The sequence below is a fragment of the Chanodichthys erythropterus genome, chromosome 20 (assembly GCF_024489055.1).
Source record: "Chanodichthys erythropterus isolate Z2021 chromosome 20, ASM2448905v1, whole genome shotgun sequence".
NCBI lineage: Eukaryota > Metazoa > Chordata > Actinopteri > Cypriniformes > Xenocyprididae > Chanodichthys > Chanodichthys erythropterus.
This window is the reverse complement of record NC_090240.1, coordinates 25,258,654-25,285,470: the sequence shown is the minus strand read 5'-3', so window position 1 is coordinate 25,285,470 and position 26,817 is coordinate 25,258,654. Positions and strand designations below refer to the sequence as shown.

General features: G+C 37.2%; 2 protein-coding genes across 7 annotated transcripts in view; one reads left to right on the top strand and one right to left on the bottom strand.

The window, feature by feature from the left end:
- The window catches only part of slc2a1a (solute carrier family 2 member 1a), a 30,712-nt gene extending 4,227 nt beyond the window's left edge, over window positions 1-26,485 (top strand). Inside the window, exons 1-10 of one of the 2 annotated variants that reach the window (XM_067371070.1) lie at window positions 14,572-14,794; window positions 17,204-17,299; window positions 20,336-20,496; window positions 20,590-20,830; window positions 20,931-21,093; window positions 22,163-22,350; window positions 23,686-23,790; window positions 23,882-23,983; window positions 24,082-24,285; window positions 24,372-26,485. In XM_067371070.1, coding sequence (XP_067227171.1) covers window positions 14,777-14,794; window positions 17,204-17,299; window positions 20,336-20,496; window positions 20,590-20,830; window positions 20,931-21,093; window positions 22,163-22,350; window positions 23,686-23,790; window positions 23,882-23,983; window positions 24,082-24,285; window positions 24,372-24,560 — 1,467 coding nt within the window. In that variant the 5' untranslated portion in view covers window positions 14,572-14,776 and the 3' untranslated portion in view covers window positions 24,561-26,485. Of the gene's footprint in view, window positions 1-14,571; window positions 14,795-17,203; window positions 17,300-20,335; window positions 20,497-20,589; window positions 20,831-20,930; window positions 21,094-22,162; window positions 22,351-23,685; window positions 23,791-23,881; window positions 23,984-24,081; window positions 24,286-24,371 lie in introns of those variants that run through there. The other variant, XM_067371069.1, reaches the window with a different exon arrangement.
- LOC137009491 (hereditary hemochromatosis protein homolog) lies at window positions 147-10,700 on the bottom strand. 5 transcript variants are annotated; one of them, XM_067371757.1, is made up of 8 exons: window positions 10,491-10,700; window positions 8,729-9,842; window positions 6,218-7,635; window positions 6,065-6,110; window positions 3,329-3,580; window positions 1,409-1,681; window positions 985-1,242; window positions 147-672 (listed from the first exon to the last, which is right to left on the bottom strand). In XM_067371757.1, the coding sequence occupies exons 4-8, from the start codon at window positions 6,087-6,089 to the stop codon at window positions 533-535; spliced, it is 948 nt and encodes a 315-aa protein (XP_067227858.1). In that variant the 5' UTR covers window positions 6,090-6,110; window positions 6,218-7,635; window positions 8,729-9,842; window positions 10,491-10,700; the 3' UTR covers window positions 147-532. The 5 variants fall into 5 exon arrangements, with proteins under 5 accessions (XP_067227858.1, XP_067227857.1, XP_067227860.1 ...); XM_067371756.1 differs by having other exon boundaries at window positions 6,218-8,963; window positions 9,741-9,842; XM_067371759.1 differs by lacking the exon at window positions 8,729-9,842 and having other exon boundaries at window positions 6,218-6,376.
- Window positions 26,486-26,817: the final 332 nt, after the last annotated feature.

Here is a 26,817-nt window from a genome sequence, read left to right as displayed (position 1 = left end):
TTTTTCTAGATAAGACCCTTATTTCTCACCTGGGATCGCTGTAAACTGTAATTTTGACCTTCAACCATTTGGGTTCCATTGAAGTCCACTATATGGAGAAAAATCTTGGAATGTTTTCATCAAAAACCATAATTTCTTTTCGACTGAAAAAAGAAAGACATAAACAAATCTTGGATGACATGGGGGTGAGTAAATTACCAGGAAATTTTAATTTAAAAGTGAACTAATCCTTTAACATGTAAGGGGACCCGCGGTGTATGTAGATAGAAAAAGGCTCATTCTAAGGTAATAAAAACATAACGGATCATTATGTAAGGTCTTTATACACCACTGAAAACACAGAACTTATGTACATTATATTGCATTTCTGTCAATAGATCCTCCTAAAATTTGTGAACTGCACCTTTAAATGTCCTAATTGAACTAAGGATTAATCCTGGCTTAGTCCCGTCTGTGAAACCAGGCTATAAAGTTTAGAAAATAATATATAATAATATAAAAAAATATAATTTAAATAAAATGTACAATTATATTACAAATACATTTTTTTTTTCCAAATTGCATGCTTCAATGTAATACACACAAGAAATATTATTAGTGTAAACACTGCAACAAGTCCAGCAATTAAACCAATATGCAGTTTGTTTTCATCAGTCATACTTGAGGAAGCATCTGTTTATGAGGGAAAGCAACAGAAAGAAAGTCATATTGTTATCAATCATGGCATAATGAGCTGCTTGATTACTTGGTAGCACTTTATTTTACAGTCCACATGCACATACTATGTACTTATTATAATAATAACTTGGTAATAACTAGGTACCAACCTTGAACTTAACCCTAAACCTAACCTTGTATTGCCCACTACTTTCTTAGGCAAGTACACTTAAGTGCACGTACTGTAAAATAAAGTGCAACTGATTACTTTATTTAAAATACAGATTTTTTAAAATAGTGTTTTATAAAGGAACGATCTATTCTTACCCCATGTAAGGACCATTGGTTCTTGAAGACTGCTGTGCTTTATTTGACAGGAGTAGTTGTGTGTAGTGTCAGATAACAAAATTGTCATCTGAATCTGGTATGTTTGGTCATGATTTGGCAGGATGCCTGTTGATATCCCATCTAAGGCTTCCTGTCCATCAACTATCCACTCCACAGTGATATCTTTGGGGTAAAACCCTGTCACCACACAGTTGAGAGCACCAGCGCGCTGGTGCCTGATCACAGCTTCAGGGCGAACTGTAAACGCAGACAAAACAAACTCAATCAGCAAGATAAACTAAAAATACAATAAGCTGAGCACAATATGTTCTTGTTAAAACTGGTTTAGCAACATGGATATAACCTTGTTGGATGCCTGAATACATATGAACAACACTGGATACATTTAAACAAACACACTTGCCTTGCTGGTCAAGTATTGTTCTACTGTGTTTGTAGAACTTCTTGAGTCGAGGAACACAATCACGATGAATGTATATGAGATTATTGTGATTCCAGAGCTCAAACCTGTCTAGAATGTTCTTAACGTCCAAATCGTGTGGCAAATATGAGTGCCATTGAGGGCTGTCCATGTCCATAGAGAGACTATACTCTCCATTGACTGAAAAATGATACAGTCCACTTGATGTTCCATTATCTCTCAGCTGACAGCCATACATTAACTGTATGAGTGGGCCTGAAGATACAAAATCATCATTTAATTAGAATTGGAACCATTTTATAAAGTGTTTTCATTCCTACTGTGCAATATAACACCATACACTACAATGGAGAGCTGACTTGCTGCAGTACTGTAGAATATTGACACCAGTTGGCAAACAAAAACTATTGTGATTGTGAAAGCAGTAACTCTCTAGTGCTGATTACACTGTCAGATTAATGAAATGTTTGCATTTATTAAATCTACAGCTCTGTGTTCAGAAGCTGATACCATTATCTGCTAATACTCAATAAATTGGAAACCACTGGGCTTCTAGCTTCATAATTCCTCAATATACTGTGAGCCAAAACACAGTTATTTCATTTTATTTCTGGAAACAAACCCAATTACTATTTTGGAGGTCCTTTGTTTCATGGATAAACAAGTGATAGTTACTGCATATAGTGTGAAAATCCTTCGTCAGTATACATTTATGTGCTATATTTGTTTTCTTTGTTATAATCATTATTTTTTGTAATTTTATCATTACTACAAAATAAATATCAAGACAAGAAATTAGTCAAATTGCTTATTATTTAATTAAACAAATAATTAATTAATACAATACACATTTTAGAACATAAAATCATGTTAGTCAAACTGCATAATGTTATATTAAAGGTGCCCTAGAATTAAAAATTGAATTTATCTTATCATAGTTAAATAACAAGAGTTCAGTACATGGAAATTACATACAGTTAGTCTCAAACTCTAATGTTTCCTCCTTCTTATATAAATCTCATTTGTTTAAAAGACCTCAGAAGAACAGGTGAAACTCAACATAACACCGACTGTTACGTAACAGTCGGGATCATTAATATGTACACCCCCAATATTTGCATATGCCAGCTCATGTTCCCAACATTATGAAAGGCATTAGACAAGGGCAGCCAGTAATGTCTGGAGCGGCACTAGGTAAGCAAGCAAGAACAATAGCGAAAAATGGCAGATGGAGCAATAATAACTGACATGATTCATGATAACATGATATTTTTAGTGATATTTGTAAATTGTCTTTCTAAATGATTCGTTAGCATGTTGCTAATGTGGTTAAAGTTACCATCGTTTCTTACGTCGTTATTTTCATTTTTAAACACTTGCAGTCTGTATAATTCATAAACACAACTTCATTCTTTATAAATCTCTCCAACAGTGTAGCATTAGCCGTTAGCCACGGAGCACAGCCTCAAATTCATTCAGAATCAAATGTAAACATCAAAATAAATACAATACTCACATAATCTGACGCATGCATGACGAACACTTTGTAAAGATCCATTTTGAGGGTTATATTAGCTGTGTAAACTTTGTTTAGGCACTGTTTAAGGCAAGCATGAGCTCCGTGGGCGGAGAGCACGAGAATTAAAGGGGCCGCACAGCATATATCAGCTCATATTTAATGATGCCCAAAAATAGGCAGTTAAAAAAATTAATAAAAAAAAATTCTATGGGGTATTTTGAGCTGGAACTTCACAGACACATTCAGGCGACACCTTAGACTTATATTACATCTTGTAAAAAAACGTTCGATGGCACCTTTAATATGATTTATTATTAAGATTTCATATATTTTTTTTTTATAGTTAGTGGAGTTGTAGGACAAAATAAGATATCGAAGCCTACCTTTCAGTCCCAGGGTTAAATTTGCATTTCTAGAAAACAGGTTGAAATAGCCAGTTTTGAAGTTTGTGCAATCCCTAAGATCTCTCCAGACAGTAGAAAGAGATTCCACTTGGCCAAAGGGATGTGAAAAAACATCAGAGGTGCTGTCATAAGTAAATACTCGGTAATCATCAAGCATGCCATATGATGAGTATTTTGGCAAATGTCCATGTTTGGGAGCAAATGTCACATATATAATCAAACTGTGATGCCCTGTGTAAAAAAAGAAAGAGAAAAGAAAAAAATATACATTGCTCATATGTGTCACAGTTCCCTTGTCTCCCGGACTTCATTTCCCAGGATCCTCTTGTTCTCCACACCTGCACTCACTTCCCTCGTAATCTCCCCATCATCACTCATCACCTGCACCTGGACTTCCTTGTTAGCACTCCCTATATATATGGACTCACTCCCTTCACTCCTTGTCTGTTCTTAAATGTTATATAGATTGTGTTGGTTGTTTGTTTATGCTCCTGCGTTCATTAAATACCCTTTGATTGTGGATGTCCATATACGTCTAGTGATGGGCAAATGAAGCCTCATGAAGCACTGAGGCTTCGCAACCCATTGCTTCACCAAAAGGTTCATTACCTGCTTCATGAATCATTTGTTTCGAATCAGTGATTCGGAGCGTGTATCAAACTGCCAAAGTCACGTGATTTTAGTAAACGAGGCTTCATTACGTCATCACTGTTTAGAAACATTTCAAAACTTCAAAATTTCAGTGGTTCACCGGTAGAGGGCGATGATAAAGTTAACCCATGAATCATGCAGATTCACTGAGAAGCATTGAACAAGTGTCTATGGGTTTTACCTGATCTCTAAATCAGTTTTATAAATTTGTAGATGTTTTAATTAGACATTAGAATAATTAAAATGAATAATGGTAGTTATTAATCTCTTATTGGCCTGTTTAGCTTGAGCCATGGAACAGAGAAACAAGCCTTGAAAATTGATAAAAGAACAAATATACAGTCACTCTATATGTAGCCTAATCTTATTAGAGAATTAGTTAATTGCATTTAATAGATTTTACTTTCAATAAAACATTTGCAATTTATTTGTAAAAGGTGTTTTTACTGCATGTTTAGTTTGAGTTTTGTTGCATTTACACTGTTCTGACCACTAGGGGTCACCGTGGAGTCAAGTGTCAGATTGTTTCGAAGCCTCGAATCATCACGGCACATTTGATTCAACTGCTTCAGTGTTTCACGAAGCCTCGCTCTGCCCATCACTAGTGACACCTAGCTACTGTGCAAAGAAAAAGCAGACAAAATTAATCTTGAGCCTATGACCTGAACAGACATTTGTGCATTGCCTGGGTATAAAATATGTATCTTCTCTGTCTGACTTTACTTGTGCAGAGACAACTGGCTCAGACACACACACACACACACACACACACAGATAATTAATTATTCATAAAATTATACCATACAAACCTAATATAACCTGATTTAATGTAATAATATAGCTCTAATAATACAATAACAACACAACTCTTTAATTCTGACTTTCCGACACTCTACTACTACTTCTGGTTCTACTACTCCTGAAACACCCACAAGGTGACGTGTGTTTCGAACCCCCTTTATCCGGAAGCGACACTCATACCGAACCGATGACGTATTCCCTGCGTATTCCACACAAACCGAGGCCTCGGCTGCGTCCGAAAACCTAGGTAGCTGTCTTGCTGCCTCGCTATCTTGTAAGAGAATGACTTGTACGGCAGGGTTTGTGCATGAAGGCACCTCACGAAATTGATTTCGGACAGACTTCTGAGGCAGCGTAACAGTTTAATGATCTACAGCAATATAGCGCGAGCTTTGGTGAGAACTAAACAAATATTTAATTATTACAGTAGTAATTTCTCGATAGAAATTATATCAAAATTGAAATATGTTGATCAAAATCGTACATTTATACACAAACTGAGCAGCAAACGCAACTTTCGGACGCCATCTTTATGCTGTCACAGAATGGAAAGCACAGGATTGTGGGATATCAAAGGCAGCTAAGGATACATCTATGCTTCCTTCAATCAGATGAAGGTATCTCATGAGAGAGGAAGTGAAGCTAACATTGGATTCGGACGTGCCTTGATGCCTTACTACCTTGAAATGTGTTCTCGGAAGGCAGCATTTTTCAGTTTTCGGACGCAGCCCTAGTTTGTCATCGGTCACGTGATTTCTACGTGAGGCTTGTTCGAGATGCATCGGCGCTGCGCAGACCGATCGGCGAATGACATCAAAGTACCGCGAGAGTGATTGGAGACCAGACGACTCCTTATGCTTTTGAATCGTTCTCGCGGTACTTTGATGTCATACGCCGATCGGTCTGCGCAGCGCCGATGCATCTCGAACAAGCCTATTCCCAACACAAGCCTCGAATCGACGCTTCATCTGGCACGCCCATTTATGCTCGACACAAGCTCCGAAGCCTCGGTTCAAATGTCCCATCACTATATACGTCTCGTCTCTACAACCCAGCACACGTAACAATATGATTGTGAGCATACTAATGCTTTGCAGTATAATGAACTTTTGTGAGAGCCAAGTGATTTTACTGATGATTATCTCCACACTGATTGCTACACTGACTGCTTAATATATAATGAAAACATACAATGAATCTATCATAAATCTTGTATACTCATTTCACAATTGCAATTAGTGAAAGGGAAATTAGGCAACTCACCAGAGTATTCCGCTTGAAAAGCCATCAAGGAGGACACCAACAAGAACTGTAATATTCAAGGAAAAAAAGTAAAGAATATGTAGATATTCATTCTACTCATCCACCTACAGTACCTCTTGCAAATGGATATCCCATCAGCATCTTAGTTCTTACCAAAGTCCCTTTGAGACAAGTTATTTCACTCGGCGGCCATCTTTGAAATGCCTCTCGGACATCCTGGGCATCATCTCTTTGAATGGGGAAACATCAAATTCTCAAAAACTGTTCGCCAACCTTACGATTACATTTCATATTCGAAATCACCAATGGAATCTGAAAACAACTGTCTTATAAATATTTTATCCAAACGCTTGAATCATGACAAAAAAACTATTTTTAGGCTGGTTCAAGCTAATGCGCATGCGCAGACCTAAATGCGTGTCTCTTCTGCCATGTTTCAGAGGCGCGCGCGCGTCTGACTGTTTCTATAGAAACAAGTGCTTCTAACCGGTGCTGCAGTGACGCGTGACTTTACCAGTCGGCGATTGGCTCTTATTTAGAAGGCGGGACTTATTCCGCCATATTGCGCTACACTTTCTCCCATTCAAAACCATAGACATGTCTATGTTCAAAACCATAGACAGTAAAAGAAATGGACACAGCGACCCCATTGGAACTCAATTGAGACAAGTGAAGCCCATTTTTAGCACTTCCGTTTCTGACGCGCAGACTCAAACTAAGCTTGATGACGTCAGCAACCTGTCTGACAGATGTAAATCTTCTAGTAGCTGTGCGTGCAAACTGCCATCGTTAATCTTGCAGAGACGGCGAGCTTGAGCGGGGAGTTCTTTGGCGTGAGTGAGCAGGAGTAAGTATTCTGATTAATTATTTTGTATAGTATTTTAAAATGTAACGCCAGTACGGCATATTAAGATAATCTCCCCGATTGCCTGCGAGCTTCTCCTCCTGTCTGTACGGTAATTTCTCTACTGTGCGACAGAGAGTCGAGTGGTTATGACGTAATCGTTAGCTTATTTTTACAAAAACTGTTTCTACGGGGCCATAATGTAACATAGAAGGTAATGGAGCTCTTTATACATTGTCGTGTATCTTTAGAAATAAATAATGGACAAATGGAGTCTTTAAACGCCTCAGATATAAAGTTATTCACTGTCAAAGTGACGCCAAAATGAATGGGAGTCAATGGGGATGCTAACGCAAGTGAAGTTCTGCTACAAGATGGCGGCACCCGGCCGACTTCAACTTCCGGTCGACTTCCTTGGGCACTGTTCAAAACAATACGAGTGACACGTCTTGTGTTATTCTATAGTCTTTGGTAGTAAGAACCCGCCTTCTAAATAAGAGCCAATTGCTGTATTGAAATGTAATAGAGTAGTCTACTGTTGCAGCAGTCATCTTCTGATTGATTAAAGGAGTGACATTCACATTGTATCATCCAGGTAAAAGATCATAAGCAGTGTCAAAATGTCACAGTTTTCGGTACAACACTTGTAAAGCATACCATGGTTTTCTTCAGTGTTCCGCATCCGCAATTCGGTCTGAACGAATGAATAATGGTGTTAATGGGAAGGCTGTTTAAAAAATAAGAAACATCTCACCCACTTGAAATCACCCACAACTTTATGTCACGTGACTCACGTCACATTCAAACTGACTTGATAACATCATCTAAGTTTTTTAGTTAGCAATCAAATGTGAAATTAACAGTAGTCTTCATCTGTGTCTGTGACCATAATGACGCCTGCAGTGTTTATCAAACTTTGATGGCTGATGATCCGAAAATAATTTAACGAACAGCTGAACTGTAGTAAACAAATCAAATATAGCCTACATGAAATATGAAATGTAGGCCTATTAGCCTAATGCTTACTTATAGCCTATAGTTACTATTTATGTATAGCCTAAATGTAAAAAATGATGAGAACTTGATGAGAAATATACTTCATTTTAATTAGGCTATAGAACAATAATTAATGGTAATGTAAAATACAAAATATAACTGATTTGGATGCTGTTGTTGTTTTCTTGTTGTAAGTGAAAAAAATCCTCATTTCAGAACAGCACTGCACTCCACTGGTAGGCTATTGCTATTGCATAGAATAATACAGAGAGACAGAACAATATAGGTTCCTGTCAAAATTTTACATTAAAAATAGTCTTAATTCCTAGAAGTTCAGAAGTCATGTGATTTAAATTCACATACAGCTGTTGAAAATTCTGTTCTAAGGAATGATGCTCAGACATATGCATTTCTTGGTGCACTCAATTTGTTCCTTATTAAAAATATTTTACAATGAAATATGTGAATATAACTCAATATAGTTCATTATCAGACCTGAGTTTTCAGTTGCCATTATAATGACTTTTAGTCCAGACCATGCACTGTTTTATTTGTAGAATTCCAGCTATCACACTGCAGAACATGTCATTAGGTTTATGAGATCTTTTCATGTTATAGGCCTACTAATAATTAATGCTAAAACACAACAATACAATTTAGCAGGTATTTTACTTTTAGTAGATTTACAAAAAGGCTACATGATTAATCATTTAGGTAAGTTGTCAAACCCGTATATCTTGTTTTGACATTGTAGCCCAGTGAAACTGCATTTATTTTTCGTTTTCGACGCCCTATAGCTAACAGAACACAAACTGCAATCTTACCAAAATCTTGTAAATATTTGTGTGAGACAGATGAGACATCTCCACACTGATGATCAATTTGAGGTAGATGTACTTCCAACAGATAACAACCATATAGATACAGTATATACTGTAACACCCCTTTCCTCAATGTGTGGTTAGCAGCCAGCGTCATTTCACATTGTCTGCCTCTGCTGAAATCTTATTGGTCAAACACTCCAAGTATTTGGGTAGTCAATGTGACATCATGGTTTTACTGTGCATCATGAAAGTATAAATAAAATGTATTGAATATCATGATAAAGATTAATGTGTGTATGTGTGTGTGTTAAATAATTATTAATTTAATGACTATGTAAGAAACTCAACTTATTATTTTTGTGGAAGCATCTGCCATCTTTGAAATACTGCCTATTTTATACAAAAAAGTGGTATTTAAGTTTTTTTTTCATCACTTTTAAATTTAATTACATTGAATGGCTTAAGTTTTAAACTTGTCTAAAACTACTTTAAACAGCATTTTCAAATTGTAAAATATATACACTACCATTCAAAAGTTTGGGGTCAGTAAGAATTTTTATTTTAATTTTTTTGAAAAGAAATTAAAGAAATGAATACTTTTATTCAGCAAGGATGCATTAAATCAATCAAAAATGACTGTAAAGACATTTATAAAGTTACAGAAGATTAGATTTCAAATAAACACTCTTCTTTTGAACTTTCTATTCATCAAAGAATCCTGAAAAAAATTTTTTTGTACAATTGTAAACAATAAATGTTTCTTGAGCAGCAGATCAGCATATTAGAATGGTTTCTGAAGGATCATGTGACACTGAAGACTGGAGTAACGATGCTGTAAATTCAGCTTTGCCAACACAAGAATAAATTACATTTTAAAATATTTTCAAATAGAAAAGTAATTTTAAATTGTAATAATATTTCACAATATTACTGTTTTTACTGTATTTTTAATTAAGTAAATGTAACCCTGGTGAGCAGACGAAACTTCTTTTAAAAACATAAAAAATCTTACCGATCCCAAACTTTTGAGCGGTAGTGTATATATATATATATATATATATATATATATTAAAAATGCCATGTACAATGTCTCCTTTAATGTTTTCACTGGAATCTGCAAAAAAGATTTGTTGTGAGGAAACAAATTTTAGCATGAGCCAAGTTATAGCCATGATGAAACATTCAAAGAGTGTACTCTCAAAACAAAGCACAAATTATTTTGGTTTTGGGTCAGTGGCTTTGGTTACACGAGAAACATTGACAAATTCAGTAGTATAAAAAGTACAGAGATACAAAGCAGAACATTTTTTGCATTATTGCACCAAAAGGGAAGTTCTGTTTCAGAAGATTTCAAAGCAGCAATGTGATTACAGTTCAAGTGGGGGGGAAAAAAGGAAATTACAGTCGGCTCTTATGACCCAGTACTTGATTTCTATGAATACTCATCTATTTAAGCTATTTAGAACCTGAGAATTGAGTCTATATTCAAAGACCGCAGGTTTATTTTGCAATGAAAAGAAGGAAATTTTGAACTTTAACAAATCTCTAATGACAACTAACTCAAAAACATTTCTTAGCAGTTACACATTCTAGTTCACTAGAGGTCAGCATTACACAACTCATCCCATAAGAATCATTACTTTATTGGTCCTAAACATTTTGATAAACACTGTCTTTTTGTTGTGACTAAATTGGTAATAGGAAGACTTGTTTAGTCTATTATAATGTGAATGACAGAGTTTATTTTTGCCTTTGTGCTTACCGAGAGGAAGAACAACATTGCCTTGTTGTCACCAGTTATTCCCAAGGCTCGTGGGGAGTCCTGGCATCTCTGTGTCCAGTTATTTTGTTGCTTTGTTCTCCATTCCCTACCCTCAGCAGGGTTCTTGTACAAAATATTATTCCTCATAAATAAGAGACTGAAGCTCAGTGGCTAGTCCGGAGAGACTCCATCTGTAACAATAGATTTGGAGACGTAATTTGTCCCTTGTTGCGTACTTCCGCCGTCAAATCAGTCCCACCCAGAGGAGAGAAAAAACAGAAGGAAGAACTTTTACTTAACATGTTTCAATTATGCAACGAAAATGCACTTCTTCCTCTTCCTTTAAGTTTGTCTTTAAGTGCTTTTAGTCAACCTGTTCCTAATTAGAAATATTGTATACAAGTGTAAGAGTGACTTAAATGTCATACAGTATATTCAACTATAGACTACTCTTAGTTCATAGAAAATTATACTCCTTCAATTCAAACTCATGATATGTCTTTTGTGGAATGATTTGTATTGCTCTTCCCAGTGGACTCTTAATATATATAATCAAAGAGTTGTGACCAAAATGTCAAATGTGCATCTGAAACATTGCTAAAATTGTACAATATCTTTGACATTATTTATTTTACTTTTTGATGCACTTGGTAGTTTATTTTCATATATACTTACATATAAAACTCCATTAATAGATTACTTTATTAAAACTGTGTTTAGTTACAACTTTTGGTGCATGATGCAGTTCATTTATAAGACTACTAATATGATATTTACTGTAATCCTATATTCAAAAGGATTAATGATTTTTTAACCCTAATCCAAATCCTTCAGTTTAAAGTCCAACACAAGAAGCACTTTCATTTTAGACTTACTATTAGGCCCTAAGCTGATCCAGGCCACCAAGACAGATATACAAAGTTGTGGCAGAAGTGGGATTTCTGCCTATTGAACAGGGGCTTTTGGTGCTTTGTTGTCCACAAGCTCTGAGTGAATGCTTTGTAAAGAGCTCATTATCTGATTTTTTTCCCAGATTTCTAAGAGCAGACAGGACATGTCTCTAATTGGACCACTTGAAAAAGAGAGTACAGCACTACCCATGGGGGAACACAAGGCTCCTCGCCAATATAGTTGGAATGGGCCTCTCCATTAGCCTGAGTCATAATGTTCCATCATTGTTAGTGTAAAAGTTTCCATTTAATCCACAAGAAGGTGGTCTTTCATTGAGTGCCATGAGCCTCAATGACAGTGCCAGTGCGCATAATGAAAATGACCGAGATGAGGACACAAAGGGAGGGTAGTGTTGACGCTTGCTTGATCAGATTGGTCAAGCCTTTCTCAGACAATGACTGTCTTCGTTTGAACTTTGTGAACTGACTGACCCAAAACCAAAAAAAAAAAAAAAAAGTGAAAATTCTGAACCTTTACAGAACATTCAGGACGTTCCTAAAATGTCCTCCTTTGGTAATGAAAGTGCTGCAGTTCAAGGTTACTTATATGACTTTAGGGAGACATTCCAATTTGGTCACATAAGAACGTTACAAAGAAGACATTTGGGAAGTTAACTGAACGTCCTATTGTAATAGTAAATAACATCCCCCAACCCTTAAAAAAAACTCCACATTGTGACGGTCTCTGAATGTAATGGGAACGTAATACTTACAAATGTAATACTTGTGTTTAGCCAAGTATTACCTTTCACCCATCCAAGTGGGCACACAAACACTGAACACACACCCGGAGCAGCGAGCAGCCATTGGGGGGTTATGTGCCTTGCTCAAGGGCACCTCAGTTATGGGTAATGAGAGTGGAAGAGAGCGCCGTTCATTCAAATGTCCTACATTTCCTGCCGGTACTGAGACTTGAACCCTCAGCTTCGGCTTACAAGTCTGACTCTATAACCATTAGGCCACAACTGCCCCCACAAGAGTCACGGGTAGCTCATCAGTCATGCCGAACCACTGCCACTGTACTGATTGGTTTTGGGAACCTGTCAAGGTTTATGATAAAACTAAGAGTAGGCCCACTGTATATTGCTCTTACTGTCAGAACTTGGAGCATGCATTCAGTCAGTTCCCTAAAATTCCAACCAATAGATGCTGGCATTGTGGCCTTGCTCATCAGGCTGCCCACTGCGGTCTAATGAAATGTCATGTCCGATTTGTCAGAAAGAGCATCTCTGGATCCTCCATGAGGTAAAATGAAGGCCTGTCATAGAGGAATCCAAAACAGAGGCTTGCCTGCCTAGCAACCTAAATTAAAAAAAAAAAAATTACCTTGGGTTAAGCATAGCGTGAAAAGCCCTATAAAGTCTCTTAAATCCGATTTAGCCTACTTGCTGTTTTGTAGTATTTAATTGTTTTAAAGCCAAACTCAAACGTGAGACAGTCATATGATTGGACAATGCTATTGCGATTGTTGTGCTCAGGTGAGAAACTCGTGCAAATGAACACTCATAAAGCTGAGACAGGATTAAATGTCCAGTCATGTGAAGGTGAATCAGAGAGATTGGTGCACTGGCCATGTTAAAGCTCAAGAGGTCACATGATGTCATGTCCTTAACTCATCCTTCACAGGAAAATGTCACGGCGACCATTAACACTACACTGTAACTGTTACCTTAAGACCTTAATTCTTCCTGACCTGACCCTCTAAAAATGACTTTTGTTGGTGTGTAACCTTATGTAGTCAGGTTGATATTAATAGCACTGTATTTATTTTTACTTTTTATCATAAATTATGTAATGCATTTGAGGTCTTCTTTTGGTAAATGCACAGCATTATAGAGTTAGAACCATGTATTTGAATTCTGCAATAGTTTGAAGAACTCAAGTGGAACCTGTTTGAAACCCTTTGCATTTATGAATGGATGACCTTTTAATTTCATCCTTCACAGATTCACTGCTGTCAAGTCAGAGGTGTTGGCAATTATAGCCATGCAAACAATAATGCTTTCATTGATAAGTCTCCTATTCAGAAATAGACTAGAGATAAGTACGAATGGCCTGCAGACAGTACAGCTGATTCAAACTCTCACCAGCTCTGTCATGTGTGGACCATGACTTTCTTCTGTATTAAATGAATCTTAGAATCACTGATTTATTTTCTCCTAATTGTAAACAATCAGTCTGGACAAATTGCTTACAATTTACAAAAGAAAATGACATTTGAGGGAATGAATAAGCCATGGCATAGACATATCTTTGATTTACTGAACAATACCAACCTACAGACACCCACCAAACATCCCACCCTGTCTTTGATCCATCGTTTGTTATTGTGTACAATGCCTATCAAAGAGCATTTATGTAATCCTGAGGAACCAAAGTCAACAGAAACTTTCCTTTATTTTTGAGGAAAAAATCCTTTCCTATTATAAAACAATGAAAGAGAAGGTTTTTTTTTTTTTGCATAGAATTTTGCCGGACTCTTTCCTACTGTGATGAACAAAGGATAAGGATATGGTGTCAGGATAAAATAACAATGACAAAGTACCAGCACTACCAGATTATCAAACCTATTCATGAATTGAAATATATAATTATTTAATTTTTATTACAGAAAGCTGAATATTTCTCTCTGACAAAAGGTCAGATCAAAATAAGTTTGGCCATGATTTAAAAAAAATGGATATAATTGATATAAAAATGAAGCTTTTCCATTTTGTCAACATCAAGATAAGTAATTTCTTGCCATTGATTGTTCAATATAGCCTATATATAGGCCTATTACGTTAAAACATTTATCATGTGGATGCTCAAGTCATAACTATAGTCTGACTAAGATTCTACCATTTTCTCTTTTTTATATGCATTTTAATATGGATAAGACAAGTGTTCAATCTTGCAGCAAATCTAGAAACACGCTCTCAGGATTGTCCAGATTACAACGAAAAGTCGACGCATTTACGTCACTCCATTGAATACGTGCAGCCAATCGGGGCGCCCATTTCCATACAAGCTTGTGTACACATCGCCACACGGTCAGCGGTAACCAAGCAACAGCCAATCAGAGCCTGCGTTCGAGAATTTATATTAAGCGCTTTACAGCACTGATGGCAGTTCTCTGAACGCACCTGACAGACTAAATGACAATATCAGATCGACTAATATATGCTTCTTTCAAAATGACAAATGGGATATTAATATGTGGATATTAAATGATATTTTTCGCGCCGAATGTAATATGCTTTTTTAAGTGGATTTTAGGACTGCGGTTTTCCACCACAACGAAAAGAAGAAAATAATAGTCTAAAATATTTTAAAAACTTGTTTTAAGCCGCCACTATGGAGTCTGATAAAAAGGTAAGGTAATATTGCCTGCCTTATGAATCTAGAATAGTCATAATTTAACGGTATACTTTTAATTAAAAATGTTGTGCTTTACCTAATTTTGTCATATAGCCTACCGTTTCGAAAGTTTGCCAGTAAAGCCCGAGGAACTAGATGTTTTATCTGTTTCAGTGCCTTAAAACAAACATTTAGAGTGACTCTAATATGAAAGCACACTTCATTTTGACGAACCAAACTCTTATTTCTATTTTTGAGTTAAGGTTTATATTGTACTGAACCATGTTTCTTTCTTTTGCCCAAACCCTATTTTTGTCTCCAGTAACAAAGGTCTCATGTCATGAGGTCTAAATCCTAAAGTATTGAAAATATGTGGTAAAACCTTCTAATGACCACAGCATTACTGAGATGTTTAGAGGAGAATCAGATTCATTACATCAACTCTTTGTTTTACATTGACATAAATTTGATTTATGTTGTTCGTCAGGAAGTAAAGTGATGAAAGAAGAAAGCTAAACATTAAGGTGATCACATCCTCTTCTGAAAAGGACAGCTGCAGGGTTAGTTAAGGCCACTTAGGAAAAATAGACACAATGCTTTGCATTATTAGTATTTACAGCATATTTACAAAATAAGAGAAAATCTGCTATTTTGAGACACTTGTCTCTTTCATTAGACACCTGCTTTTAGAGCTAGAAGGTCCATTAGGAAGTTTGGCATGTTGAAATTTACAGTCAAATTAATTTGTAATATATAGCATATTTTAATTCCCTTATTTCATACAATCTCAGAAAAAAAATATACAAAAGCTGTCACTACTTTGCACTTGATTAATGGATATGCATGTTATTTATAACTGACTAATTTTTGTAGAACCATGAAATTTGGTTTATTTTTATAATTGTGTGTTAATTAGAGAGCAGTGCTCTTATTATTGAGCAAGACTTAAGGAAAAAGGAAACCTTTTAAGTCTAAACCCCTTTGCTTCAGTGGCTCAGTGGACATTGTATTGGTTATTATTTTTTCTGTATGTTCATTTAATCTGGAATGTTAAGCTTTTCCTAAGTACCTGAGGTCTACGTTAACCAGTAAATATGCATAAAAATGCAGAATAATTGATTTGTTTTGCGCATTTTTTACGATAGCTGCAATAAACTGCATGTATTAACCTGTGGATATATAATATTTAATAAGGTTTACGTGTAAACACATGTTTGAGTCAGAGCAGTACAGAGCATGGCAGGCAGGGGGCGCACCTGGCCCACCGTGAACCTACCACAACAGTTAACTTCTATGTTTGCAGTGAGCAGGACTCCAGATTAAAACACTATTAAAAGGCTAGTGATGTAACCTTCTTACGCTTGAGAATAACTGTGTTGATGGGCAGACGTTTGGATTCCCAGAATAATATTTAGGTTATTCTCAAAATTTATAAGCTAGTTTGTGGGTTTGGCTTTTTCTCAGCTAACGGGGAAACGTTCTGGCAAGGTTCTCTGATAGTTATGATGAACAAACATTTTTCCAGTAATGTCAATAGAATGGATGTTTTCATAATGTATGAATGACATATTTAGCTGATTTAGTACACAAATCTAAGAGTTTTGCTCTAGATGAGATCAATCATGGCTCTGAACATAGATTAGTGATATAAGAATGCTTAGAAAGAGCATGCATAAAATCACATGTCAGAGTTACAGTGTTTTGTATAGTTAATCTGACTCTATGTGCTAGTGCTCAAGATAAAGTTTTTGTCTTTAAAGGCCTGTTGAGCGTGTTATGTAAAACCCTGTGGCTGTTTGAGTGGATTGGAATAAGAGGCTGGAGTATGTGTGCGTGAGTTGGTTCAGGTGCTGCCAGATCTGTAATAGGATCATACTTGATAATCAACAGGGTTTCCCTCATTCAGCATCTTACATGTTAATTATAGTCACAGTTATGTGGAATAAATTGAACCATTGTTCATAGGTGGTTTAAAAAAACAACTTCAAAACATTGCAACAGATCATGTTTTTTCCCCCTTTAAACCTAAAGCAAAGCCTAACCTTAACCCATGTAGTTACCTTATATTACCGGTACTTTCTTGGGTAAGTATACTGTAAGTACATGTACTGTAAAATAAAGTGTAACTGACTATTGTATTAGATACTGAGTGAAAAACTCCATAGAAAGTGTACACCTTTCAACTCCCCTGCATAAAATGTCTAATCAAGCTGACAAAGTCTATTAGTAATATTTCACGTAGCATATTATTACATTTATTTATCAGCAATTATTTGCCACATTGGACTTTCAGATTTTGCCTTAACCAGCATTATTCTCTATATTGTTCTATAAAAGGTTTTATCAGAATGATTCAGTTATATGTTAATATATTAAAATATTGCTTCATAGTTTAACTCAAATGTTGTTTCTCTTCCCTTACAGCAGCTAACGCTTAATCTGATGCTGGCTGTTGGGACCGCTGTGATTGGCTCCTTGCAGTTTGGCTACAACACAGGTGTCATCAATGCCCCTCAGAAGGTGAACACTTAGACATGTATCTACAGACATGACACATGAATTGTCCTATAAGCACTTACTGTATATATCTGCATATATCCATTTGATAAACTGCTATAGGATTATTTTTTCTCTATATTTTTTTTGTATTGTTGATGTTTGTGTTAGTGTCATTATGTAATGCATTTCATTTTAGATTAGCTGTAAACTATATGCTGTTTTAATTTGAATAGCCTTCTAGAATAGGCTATTAAAATATGCTGATTCACACGTGCAGAGCATCTAATAATAGACAAGTACTGCTGAAACTCTTCAGATGAGATTCTTATAATGGCAGTCTGATGCCTTTTTTACTGTCCATAAAAGGTAAAGTACAAAATGGGGCAAATAGATTCCCATTGTATTGTTATGCTCATGAAGTCATAAAAAATGTATTAGATTTGCCTGTACTATGCAACAAATATTTTAAATTTTTGCACCATGAATAATGAATGAATAAATGACCTCTTTATGGGTCATGTCAGCTTAGGGTACTGGAAAAATCCCACATACTTGAGAGAACTCTATTTAGAGAGTGTAAGTCATGTGCCATAGGTTACATTAGTCTTTTAACGGGATAAAGAGAGAAAGTCAAAAGTCAAGGAGCCGGTAAGGATGTCATCATTACTTTGCCGGGGACCTTAAGATTATTGGTAAATTGTTGGTGAGCATTTGCTGACCATTCAAAAGTTTGGGGTAAGTAAGAATTTTTAAAATGTTTTTTAAAGAACTTGCATGCTCACCAAGGCTCCAATTATTTGATCAAAAAAACATTAAAGCAGTTATGAGATATTATTACAGTTTAAGTTAACTTTTTTATTGTATATATTTTGTATGTATTCATGTCATGACATAGCTGAATTTTTAGCAGCCATTACTCCAATTTCAGTGTCACATAATCCTTTAGAAATCCTTTAAAAATCAATGTTGAAAAAGGTGTGCTGCTTAACTTTTGTTTTATTGTCACTTTTGGTCAATTTAATACATCCTTGCTAAATAGTTCTTTCTAAAAAAATCTTAATGACCCTAAACTTTTGAAGGGTAGTGTACATGTTCAGCATTATTAGTGAATAGTTTTTCTTTAAATTTTTCAATTCTTTCTTGTTTTTATTTATTGAGGAAAAATTGTTAAAGGTGCTAAATAGGATGTTTTGTTTTATACATTTTTGCAATATTACTTGAAATTGTCTTTACTAACTGATAAAAGGCCAGAGTCCTGCACGGGTCCATTTTTGGATACCCGCCCCCGCCCGTACCCGCAAAGTTCAGCACCAGATCCGACCCGTCACCCGTGATAATATCAAAATTAAATCCGCACCCGCCCAGACCCGTTAGTATTTGGCCCGTTACCCGACCCGTGCCCGCGATAAATCACACATGCTAAAATCATTCCAATTTAAAGTGCTTTATTCTTAACTTTTAACAATTTCTTAAAAGTTAATTTCGTTTTGTATTAATTGTATCTTAATTTTAATCAATATTTCATCAACCAATTGCCTGTATTTAATAAATAGGAAGTAAATATAGGAGACAACAGATGATAACGACACGGAGGCGCCGGGGAGAACTGGAGCTCGTATCATAAATGAAGTAAAACTCAGCGTATAAGGTAGCCTACTTGCCTCACAGACCTGAGGAATATATCTTTATTGGAATGTCTACTTTTAAACAGCAATTCAAAATGAAAGAAAACAGACTGCTCTGCTTATGTAATTCGATGAAATGTGCATTTCACTAGCATCTTCAACTTCATCTTTGCAGCCACTGACACAGAAATGTTTATTAATAAACAATTAAAATGTCTCCTTGCTATATACATAATCATAATCATTAATTTTTTGCCGGTTCTTTGTGACAGCTTTTAGGTGCTTTATTGGCAGCGCAACCCTTACATGTTAGCCGGTACATGAACTCATCATGACCGCATCAGCAGAGAAAACATAGAGATGCAACGCTTGCTCCAACTAGGCTATGAGAAGCATCAACAGTCGCACTGTCGCAGTGGTGGTGACGTGATGGGTCAAATGTCATATCGTTGCCTATAATGGTAATTTAGACATACAAATATTGCGCATATTTTTCATCCGCGCTACTACCCGCCCGCAAGGAGTTAATTATCCGCCCGCATCCCCGCCCGTGAATTTTAGGAATGTCACAATCCACCCGTTTTACCCACTTTTATGCGGGTACCCGCGGATACCCGACCCGTTGCAGGACTCTGTAAAAGGCTATTTATTAGGTGCACTGAAAGGAATAATATTAATATACATCATCTGTGCACAAGGTAGGGCCTTAAAAACATCAGCCAATCGCGTAAAAGATTGGCCCTCTGGCTTGTCAATCACTGCCGTGACATTTCTTGTGAGAGACGTGTGCGGATTGGCCTTCTGGCTTGTCAATCACTGCCATGACGTTCCTTGTGAGAGACGAGCTCGGCTGCGCGCTCCAGTAACTTTCCACACTCCACAGGCGCCGCATGCAATTTTTTTGTCAGGAGACAGTAACAACTGCAGATTATGAGTTACCTGCGGTGAGTCCGACATAATGAATCAACTAACACGACACAGCGAATGCCGGTGGTAAACACTCGTGTTCCAATACTCGTGGCACGAGTTTTGGGAGGCCTTCCCTCAAAAGGAGGGGGGGTGTTCTTACGCATGCGCTCATTTCAAAAACTCAGTAACAGTCTTTGGTTTCTCAGTCGACGAAAAGATCCTCTTTAGCACCTTTAAGTCACAATAAAACACCATGGCTTGTTAATGTTTGATGATTGGTCAAGCTTAATTAAGCAGCTTCTTATGCAGTCTGTTCTGAGTAACACTGCTCCCTCTGCTGACTGCAATGTGGAACTGCTGGAGCAAATGACTTGACTGAAGTTGCAAAGTCATGAAATCATAAATTATTTGTAAACACCTTTTTTTTTTTTTTTTTTAAGAAAATTTTGCATTTAGATATTAAATGAACACTTTCTCTAATGATTCTCATACCCAAGGAGTATATTTTTTTTCTCTCTTGTAGATTATTGAGAACTTCATCAATGAGACATGGTATGGCAGGTATTCAGAAAACATACCATCAACCACTTTAACTACGCTCTGGTCCGTATCAGTGGCCATTTTCTCTGTAGGTGGCATTTTCGGCTCCTTCTCAGTGGGCCTCTTTGTAAACCGCTTTGGCAGGTAATTTCACTATCCATGCAGAACTTTACAAACACTCCACTTGTATTCTGGATTTGTGTGTCTTTAAACTTTCCCTTTCAAATCTTTTAACAGGAGGAACTCAATGCTCATGGTTAATGTTTTGGCCTTCATATCTGCTGCTTTAATGGGCTTTTCCAAGCTGGCTGAATCCTGGGAGATGCTTATTATTGGACGCTTCATTGTTGGCCTTTACTCTGGCCTGTCCACTGGCTTTGTACCAATGTATGTAGGAGAAATCGCCCCAACTGAATTACGTGGGGCACTGGGTACACTTCATCAGCTTGGCATTGTCATTGGCATCCTCATGGCACAGGTTAATCAAAGTGTTTTCTTTGTTTTGAGGCCACCTTTAGCAATCATTAAGCCTTTCTGATTGTTTAGATTGGATCTCTTTGTTCTTTTTTTTTCTATAGATCTTTGGTATTAAAGAAATCATGGGGACCTCAACAATGTGGCCCTTCCTACTTGGCTTTACTTTCATCCCAGCCTTACTCCAGTGTGCCCTGTTGCCCTTTTGCCCCGAGAGCCCACGCTACCTCCTCATCAACCAGAATGAGGAGGCCAAGGCCAAGAGTGGTGAGTTTTTTAGGCACCAATTAAAGGGGATCTGTTACACCCCTTTTAAGTCTCAGGTGTCCCCAGAATGTGTCTGAAGTGAAGTTTCAGCAAAATACCCCACAGATTTAATATAGCATGTCCAATTTGTCCCTATTTGGGTGTGAGCAAAAACATGCCGTTTTCATATGTGCACCTTTAAATGCAAATGAGCTGCTGCTTCCGGCCTCTTTTCCAGAAGAGGGCAGAGCCTTTACAGCTCGTGCTTCAGATACTCCAGCAACAACAAAACTGGAGAATCTCACGCAGCCAAAATGTCAGAAATTGTCAGTAGCTGTGTTCAGCTGGTGTTCGAACTGAATGGTTAGTTGATGAATTTATGTAGTTGTGGAGTTAACTTTATTCAGCTTATAGATTAGCATGTTCCCTAATGATCATCTATAAATTGTTGTACAGGAGCTCTTGTGGGAACTGTAGTAGGATGTTGGTATCAACCCATCTTTCAGAATCAACTTTTGTGCAAATCCAGCATTGAACTAACTGACCCTCGTTTGCGAAGTAGTCCAGCGTAAAAATTATTTGCACAAACATATAAGACTTTACCTCATTCCTTCAGCATATTTCCTTCATAAATAAAATTCATCCACTGCGTCCTCAGTGGCTCAGATGCCGGTAGTCTATGGAGACTCTTATGTTTATTGGTACAGCCAAAAACAGAACATAACAAACTAGTAATGTTTATGTGGCGCAGACATGATATCAATAGGTGCTATAGCGAGGATATAAATATGGCGGACTATGTGCGGCTCACTCAGGGCGGGATCTATGCTAATAGATCAGATTGTCACCAGTCATGGGTGGGGCTTGTTCCTACTTTAAGAGGAAATCTGGAACAGCGTATTTTCAGACACTGCTTCTGATTTATGGGGATTATGAAAAAGAAGTGGGTGGATTTTTTTGCCGTTATTGGCTGGTTGTTTACACACACTGTGGTTGTTTACACACACAAAAGTGAATTTTGCATAACAGGTCACCTTTAAGATGTTTACTAGATGTTTTTGCAGTCAGCCTAACTAACTCATCTCCACAGTGCTGAAGAAGCTGCGTGGCACTGATGATGTGGATGCAGGCATGCAGGAGATGAGGGAGGAGAGCAGACAGATGATGAGGGAGAAGAAGGTCACCATCCCTGAGTTGTTCCGCTCATCGCTCTACCGCCAGCCCATCTTCATTGCCATCATGCTGCAGCTCTCCCAGCAGCTCTCTGGTATCAATGCTGTACGTTTTTCTGTTTATTTCTTTATCCATTATTTATCTGTCAATCCATCCATCCACCTTTCCATCAATTCAGTTGCTTGTTGTTTTAGAGATACGAGGTATTTCTTTTTTTATTATGATTTAAAGGTAAATAAAACAATAAAACCTCATTTAAAACATGCATTTATTTATATTTATATATTTTTTATTAATATTATTGTTATTCATTAATATATATTAGAACTATTAAAGAGGGTTATTAAATCTGTTCATCATATAAAATGATTGTGTCTCTTCACAAGACTTGGATTAAACCACTCAATTCATAGCCAAAGACTTAGAGGTTTGGAATAACATGAGGGCAAACTTAAATATATATTTAAGGGATAGTTATGTATTAAGGGTTTTAAGGTTTAATCTCCAGAAGTTGGATAAAGCCCGTGTCAAACTTTATGGAAAATTTATTGAAAATTACTTAAACTTGTTTGTGAGATGTTTATTTGTTCATCTTTAGCTAATTTGTTCCAAATAATATTAATAAATAAATAATAATATATTACACAGCTGGTTAGTTGGCCATTGGTGCACCCAAAAATGAAAATTCTGTCATTTATTACTTACCATCATGTCGTTTCACACCCGTAAGACCTTCGTTAATCTTCGGAACACAAATTAAGATATTTTAGTTTAAATCCGATGGCTCCGTGAGGCCTAACGTACACAGGGAGCAATGTCACTTCCTCTGTCAAGATCCATAAAGGTACTAAAACACATCTAAATCAGTTCATGTGAGTACAGTGGTTCAATATTAATAATATAAAGCGACGAGAATATTTTTGGTGCTCCAAAAAAACAAAAAAAACAAAAACGACTTATTTAGTGATGGCCGATTTCAAAACAATGCTTCAGGAAGCATCGGAGCACAGTGAATCTGTGTATCGAATCTGCAGTTCGGAGCGCCAAAGTCACGTGATTTCAGCAGTTTGGCGGTTTGACCCGCGATCCGATTCATGATTCGATACACTGATTCACTTATGCTCCGATGCTTTCTGAAGCACTGTTTTGAAATCAGTCAACTTTTGCCGCATCAAAAATATTCTCGTCGCTTTATAATATTAATATTGAACCACTGTACTCACAGTCCTATGCAAAGTAAACCACCTTTTCTTTACTTTTAGGGCAAGAATAAAACAGGCTTCACAACATAAGAACATAATAGCATTCAGTGATACAAATAATATTGTACTGTTTACAATTCTAAAATACAGTGGCAAAATACATATTCTGTTTGAGTACATCTGTAGCTGCCATTTTATAAACAGTGATTTGCAATTTGAATATAATTGTGTTTTTCAGGTTTTTTATTACTCTACTGATATATTTGAAAAAGCAGGGGTGTCTGAGCCGGTCTATGCCACCATTGGTGCTGGAGTTGTGAACACAGCATTCACAGTTGTGTCGGTAAGTTAGTAAGAGTAAGAATTTTTTATTATTTTTTTTATACCTGTGATAGTGTTTTGGTTGAAAATGCTTCCATCCCCCTCTGATTTAGCTGTTCATAGTAGAGCGAGCTGGCCGAAGATCACTACATCTTATTGGGCTGATGGGAATGGCTGTGTCTTCTGTTCTCATGACCATAGCTATGGCGCTAACAGTATGTATATGGTCACACTGATATACTATATTTCTGTTACTGTTTTGGGTGTAAACAGTAATATTTATTGGCGTTAATTCACTGATCATCCTTCCCAGGAACAAGTGAAATGGATGTCGTACATCAGCATTGTAGCGATCTTCAGTTTTGTGGCATTTTTCGAGATCGGACCAGGCCCAATCCCATGGTTCATTGTGGCAGAACTCTTCAGTCAAGGCCCCAGGCCCTCTGCCATCGCTGTCGCTGGTTTCTCCAACTGGTTTGCCAACTTCTTAGTGGGAATGTGCTTCCAGTATGTTGCGGTATGGAAACACGAACACAGAAATATTTTTTCTTTTCTTGTCGTTCTCATGTGTGTTCAAATACTCACTGTTTGTTCCCTTTATAGGAACTGACAGGCCCGTATGTTTTCATAATCTTCACTGTCCTCCTGCTGATATTCTTCGTCTTCACCTACTTCAAAGTTCCTGAGACCAAAGGCCGAACATTTGACGAGATCTCGGCAGGCTTCCGCTCAGGGGGAGAGAAATATACCCGAGAAGATCTGAACACACTGGGAGCAGACTCACAGCTCTGAGTTTATACAGTAATGCAACTAAGTGACTATCCTCGGCTTTAGCACATTGGGTAGGTATGTTCACAATGGCAAACTACCTTATTAAGCTACTCCTACTAGGAAAACAGAAGGTTATGCATTGTTTACTAAAGTTTTTTTTTCTGTTTGCATTGAATACCTTGCTGAAAAATCCAGCATTGCTGGTCAGTGGTCTCCAGCATTAGAAATGTTTTGCATGTTGGTCCCCAGCTGGTGGACCAGCTACAAGTTTTGCTTGAGAACAGCATGACCAGCACTATACCAGCTCAAACCAGCATAAACCAGCCTGGAACAACACAGAATCCATGTTGGTTAATTCTGGATTGTTCAGCAGGGAACTCAAATGACTTGCTATACATTTGCCAAACTGTGCATTATCTGACCAGTATGCACTACTCACAAAGTTATATTAAACATTGCAAAATTACCATATTTATTTCTGGGATTGTAACCAGACACATCTCTCTAATGTAAAACATGCAACAATATTTGTTTTTTTAGCATACTAGTATATTTTTAGATACTGTACTAAGATACTGTACTTTTATTTTTTCACATACTATATATTTAAAAAAAAAAAGCTGTATGAAGTATGGTGTAGCATGCAGTATTTTACAGTTTTTCTCCATTGGTTTGGCTCATTTTTTGAAACAGAAATTACATTCTCAAAACTCTAAGATCATTTGGCAAAACAGTCTTACAGTTCAGTACAACACTACAGCTCACTTGCAAAAGCTCATATCTCTCCCAAAACTGTTAACTCATGTTTAAAAACTAAATTCCTTTACCAAATAAATAGTCAGTGCCACAGAAATGGCAAAGATCCCTCTCAATTGCTTTGGCTCATTTCTTGAAACAGACCGGACATTCTCAACACACTTGGTGCTTTTGTCAAAATAATGTGGATGGTTCGGCACAACACCATGGTTCACCTGCAAAAGCTCATACCTCTCCCAAAACAGTTCACTCATGTGTCAAAACTAAATTTCCTTCTCATTGAAACAGTCAGTGCCCCCAAAATGCTTCGTCCCTTTGGCATTGTGTAAGCACTGCAAGTCAAAATGTTTAGATGTTTTGTCACTATGGCAGAGGACCATTGAAATATCCCTCATGCCCACCTTTCAGTCTTAGCCCAGTCCTTCATTGACAATGGTTACTGTACTGTTTTTGTCTAGCCAGCATAATACATTAAAACTGTAATGGGTCATTGTATGGGACAATGTGAATTTCCACTGTGGCCTGCTCATCAGGGCCTGGTTCACTACTCATACAAGGATGGTCATGGTGTTCCTACCACCTTACTCTCCTTTCCTCAATCCTATTGAGGAGTTTTTTCTCTGCTTGCAGGTGGAGAGTGTATGAGCATCGGGCTCAAGATCAGAGGTCCCTGCTCCATGCAATGGACGCTGTGTGTGAGGATATTACAGGAGATCATTGTAGGGGATGGGTGCGACATGCACTGTGTATAAAACTGAAAAAACGAAATAGGATTTTAGGGTCAGAGTAGCCTCCAAGGTTTGACATCACACATTGCAAGCATACTGCCAAGGAAATTGTAACCGTTATCATTCACACACATAAAATAACTTCCATACATCAGAGTAAAAAGAAAATGTATACAGCATAATATACTGTAATATAAACACACAAACAAAAAACAATGAAAATGATATGCAGCCTACAGTGCTGTAAATAAAGCTGGAGTTTCACAACTAACAGTTCTTCACTGGTCGCTGTCCTCACCCTCCCTTTCCTGGACATCGTCCTCACCCTCCTGGCCATCCACACGCTGCTGTCTGTCTGGCCACAGATTCTCGTCCACATCACAGCGTATATTCTCCTATGTAATGCAACGAGGGAAGAAACGGTGTGCATGTCGCAACCATCCCCTACAATGATCTCCTGTAATATCCTCACACGCAGTGTCCATTGCTTGGAGCAGGGACCTCTGATCTTAAGCCCGATCCTTTTACACTCTCCACATCCAAGCAGAGAAAAACTCCTCAATAGGATTGAGAGTAAGGTGGTAGGAACACCATAACCATCCTTGGATGAGCAGTATACCAGGTGAGCGGGCCACGGTGGAAATTCACATTGTACCATACAATGGCATATTGTGTTAGGTGAGGCCCTACGAGACCTCTCTCATTTTCACGGTTCAAATCAAAATGAAGGCGGTCCAAGAAGATGAGAAGCTTCTGTGTATTGTATGGGCCAAGTCTGGGGATGTGAGTGACCA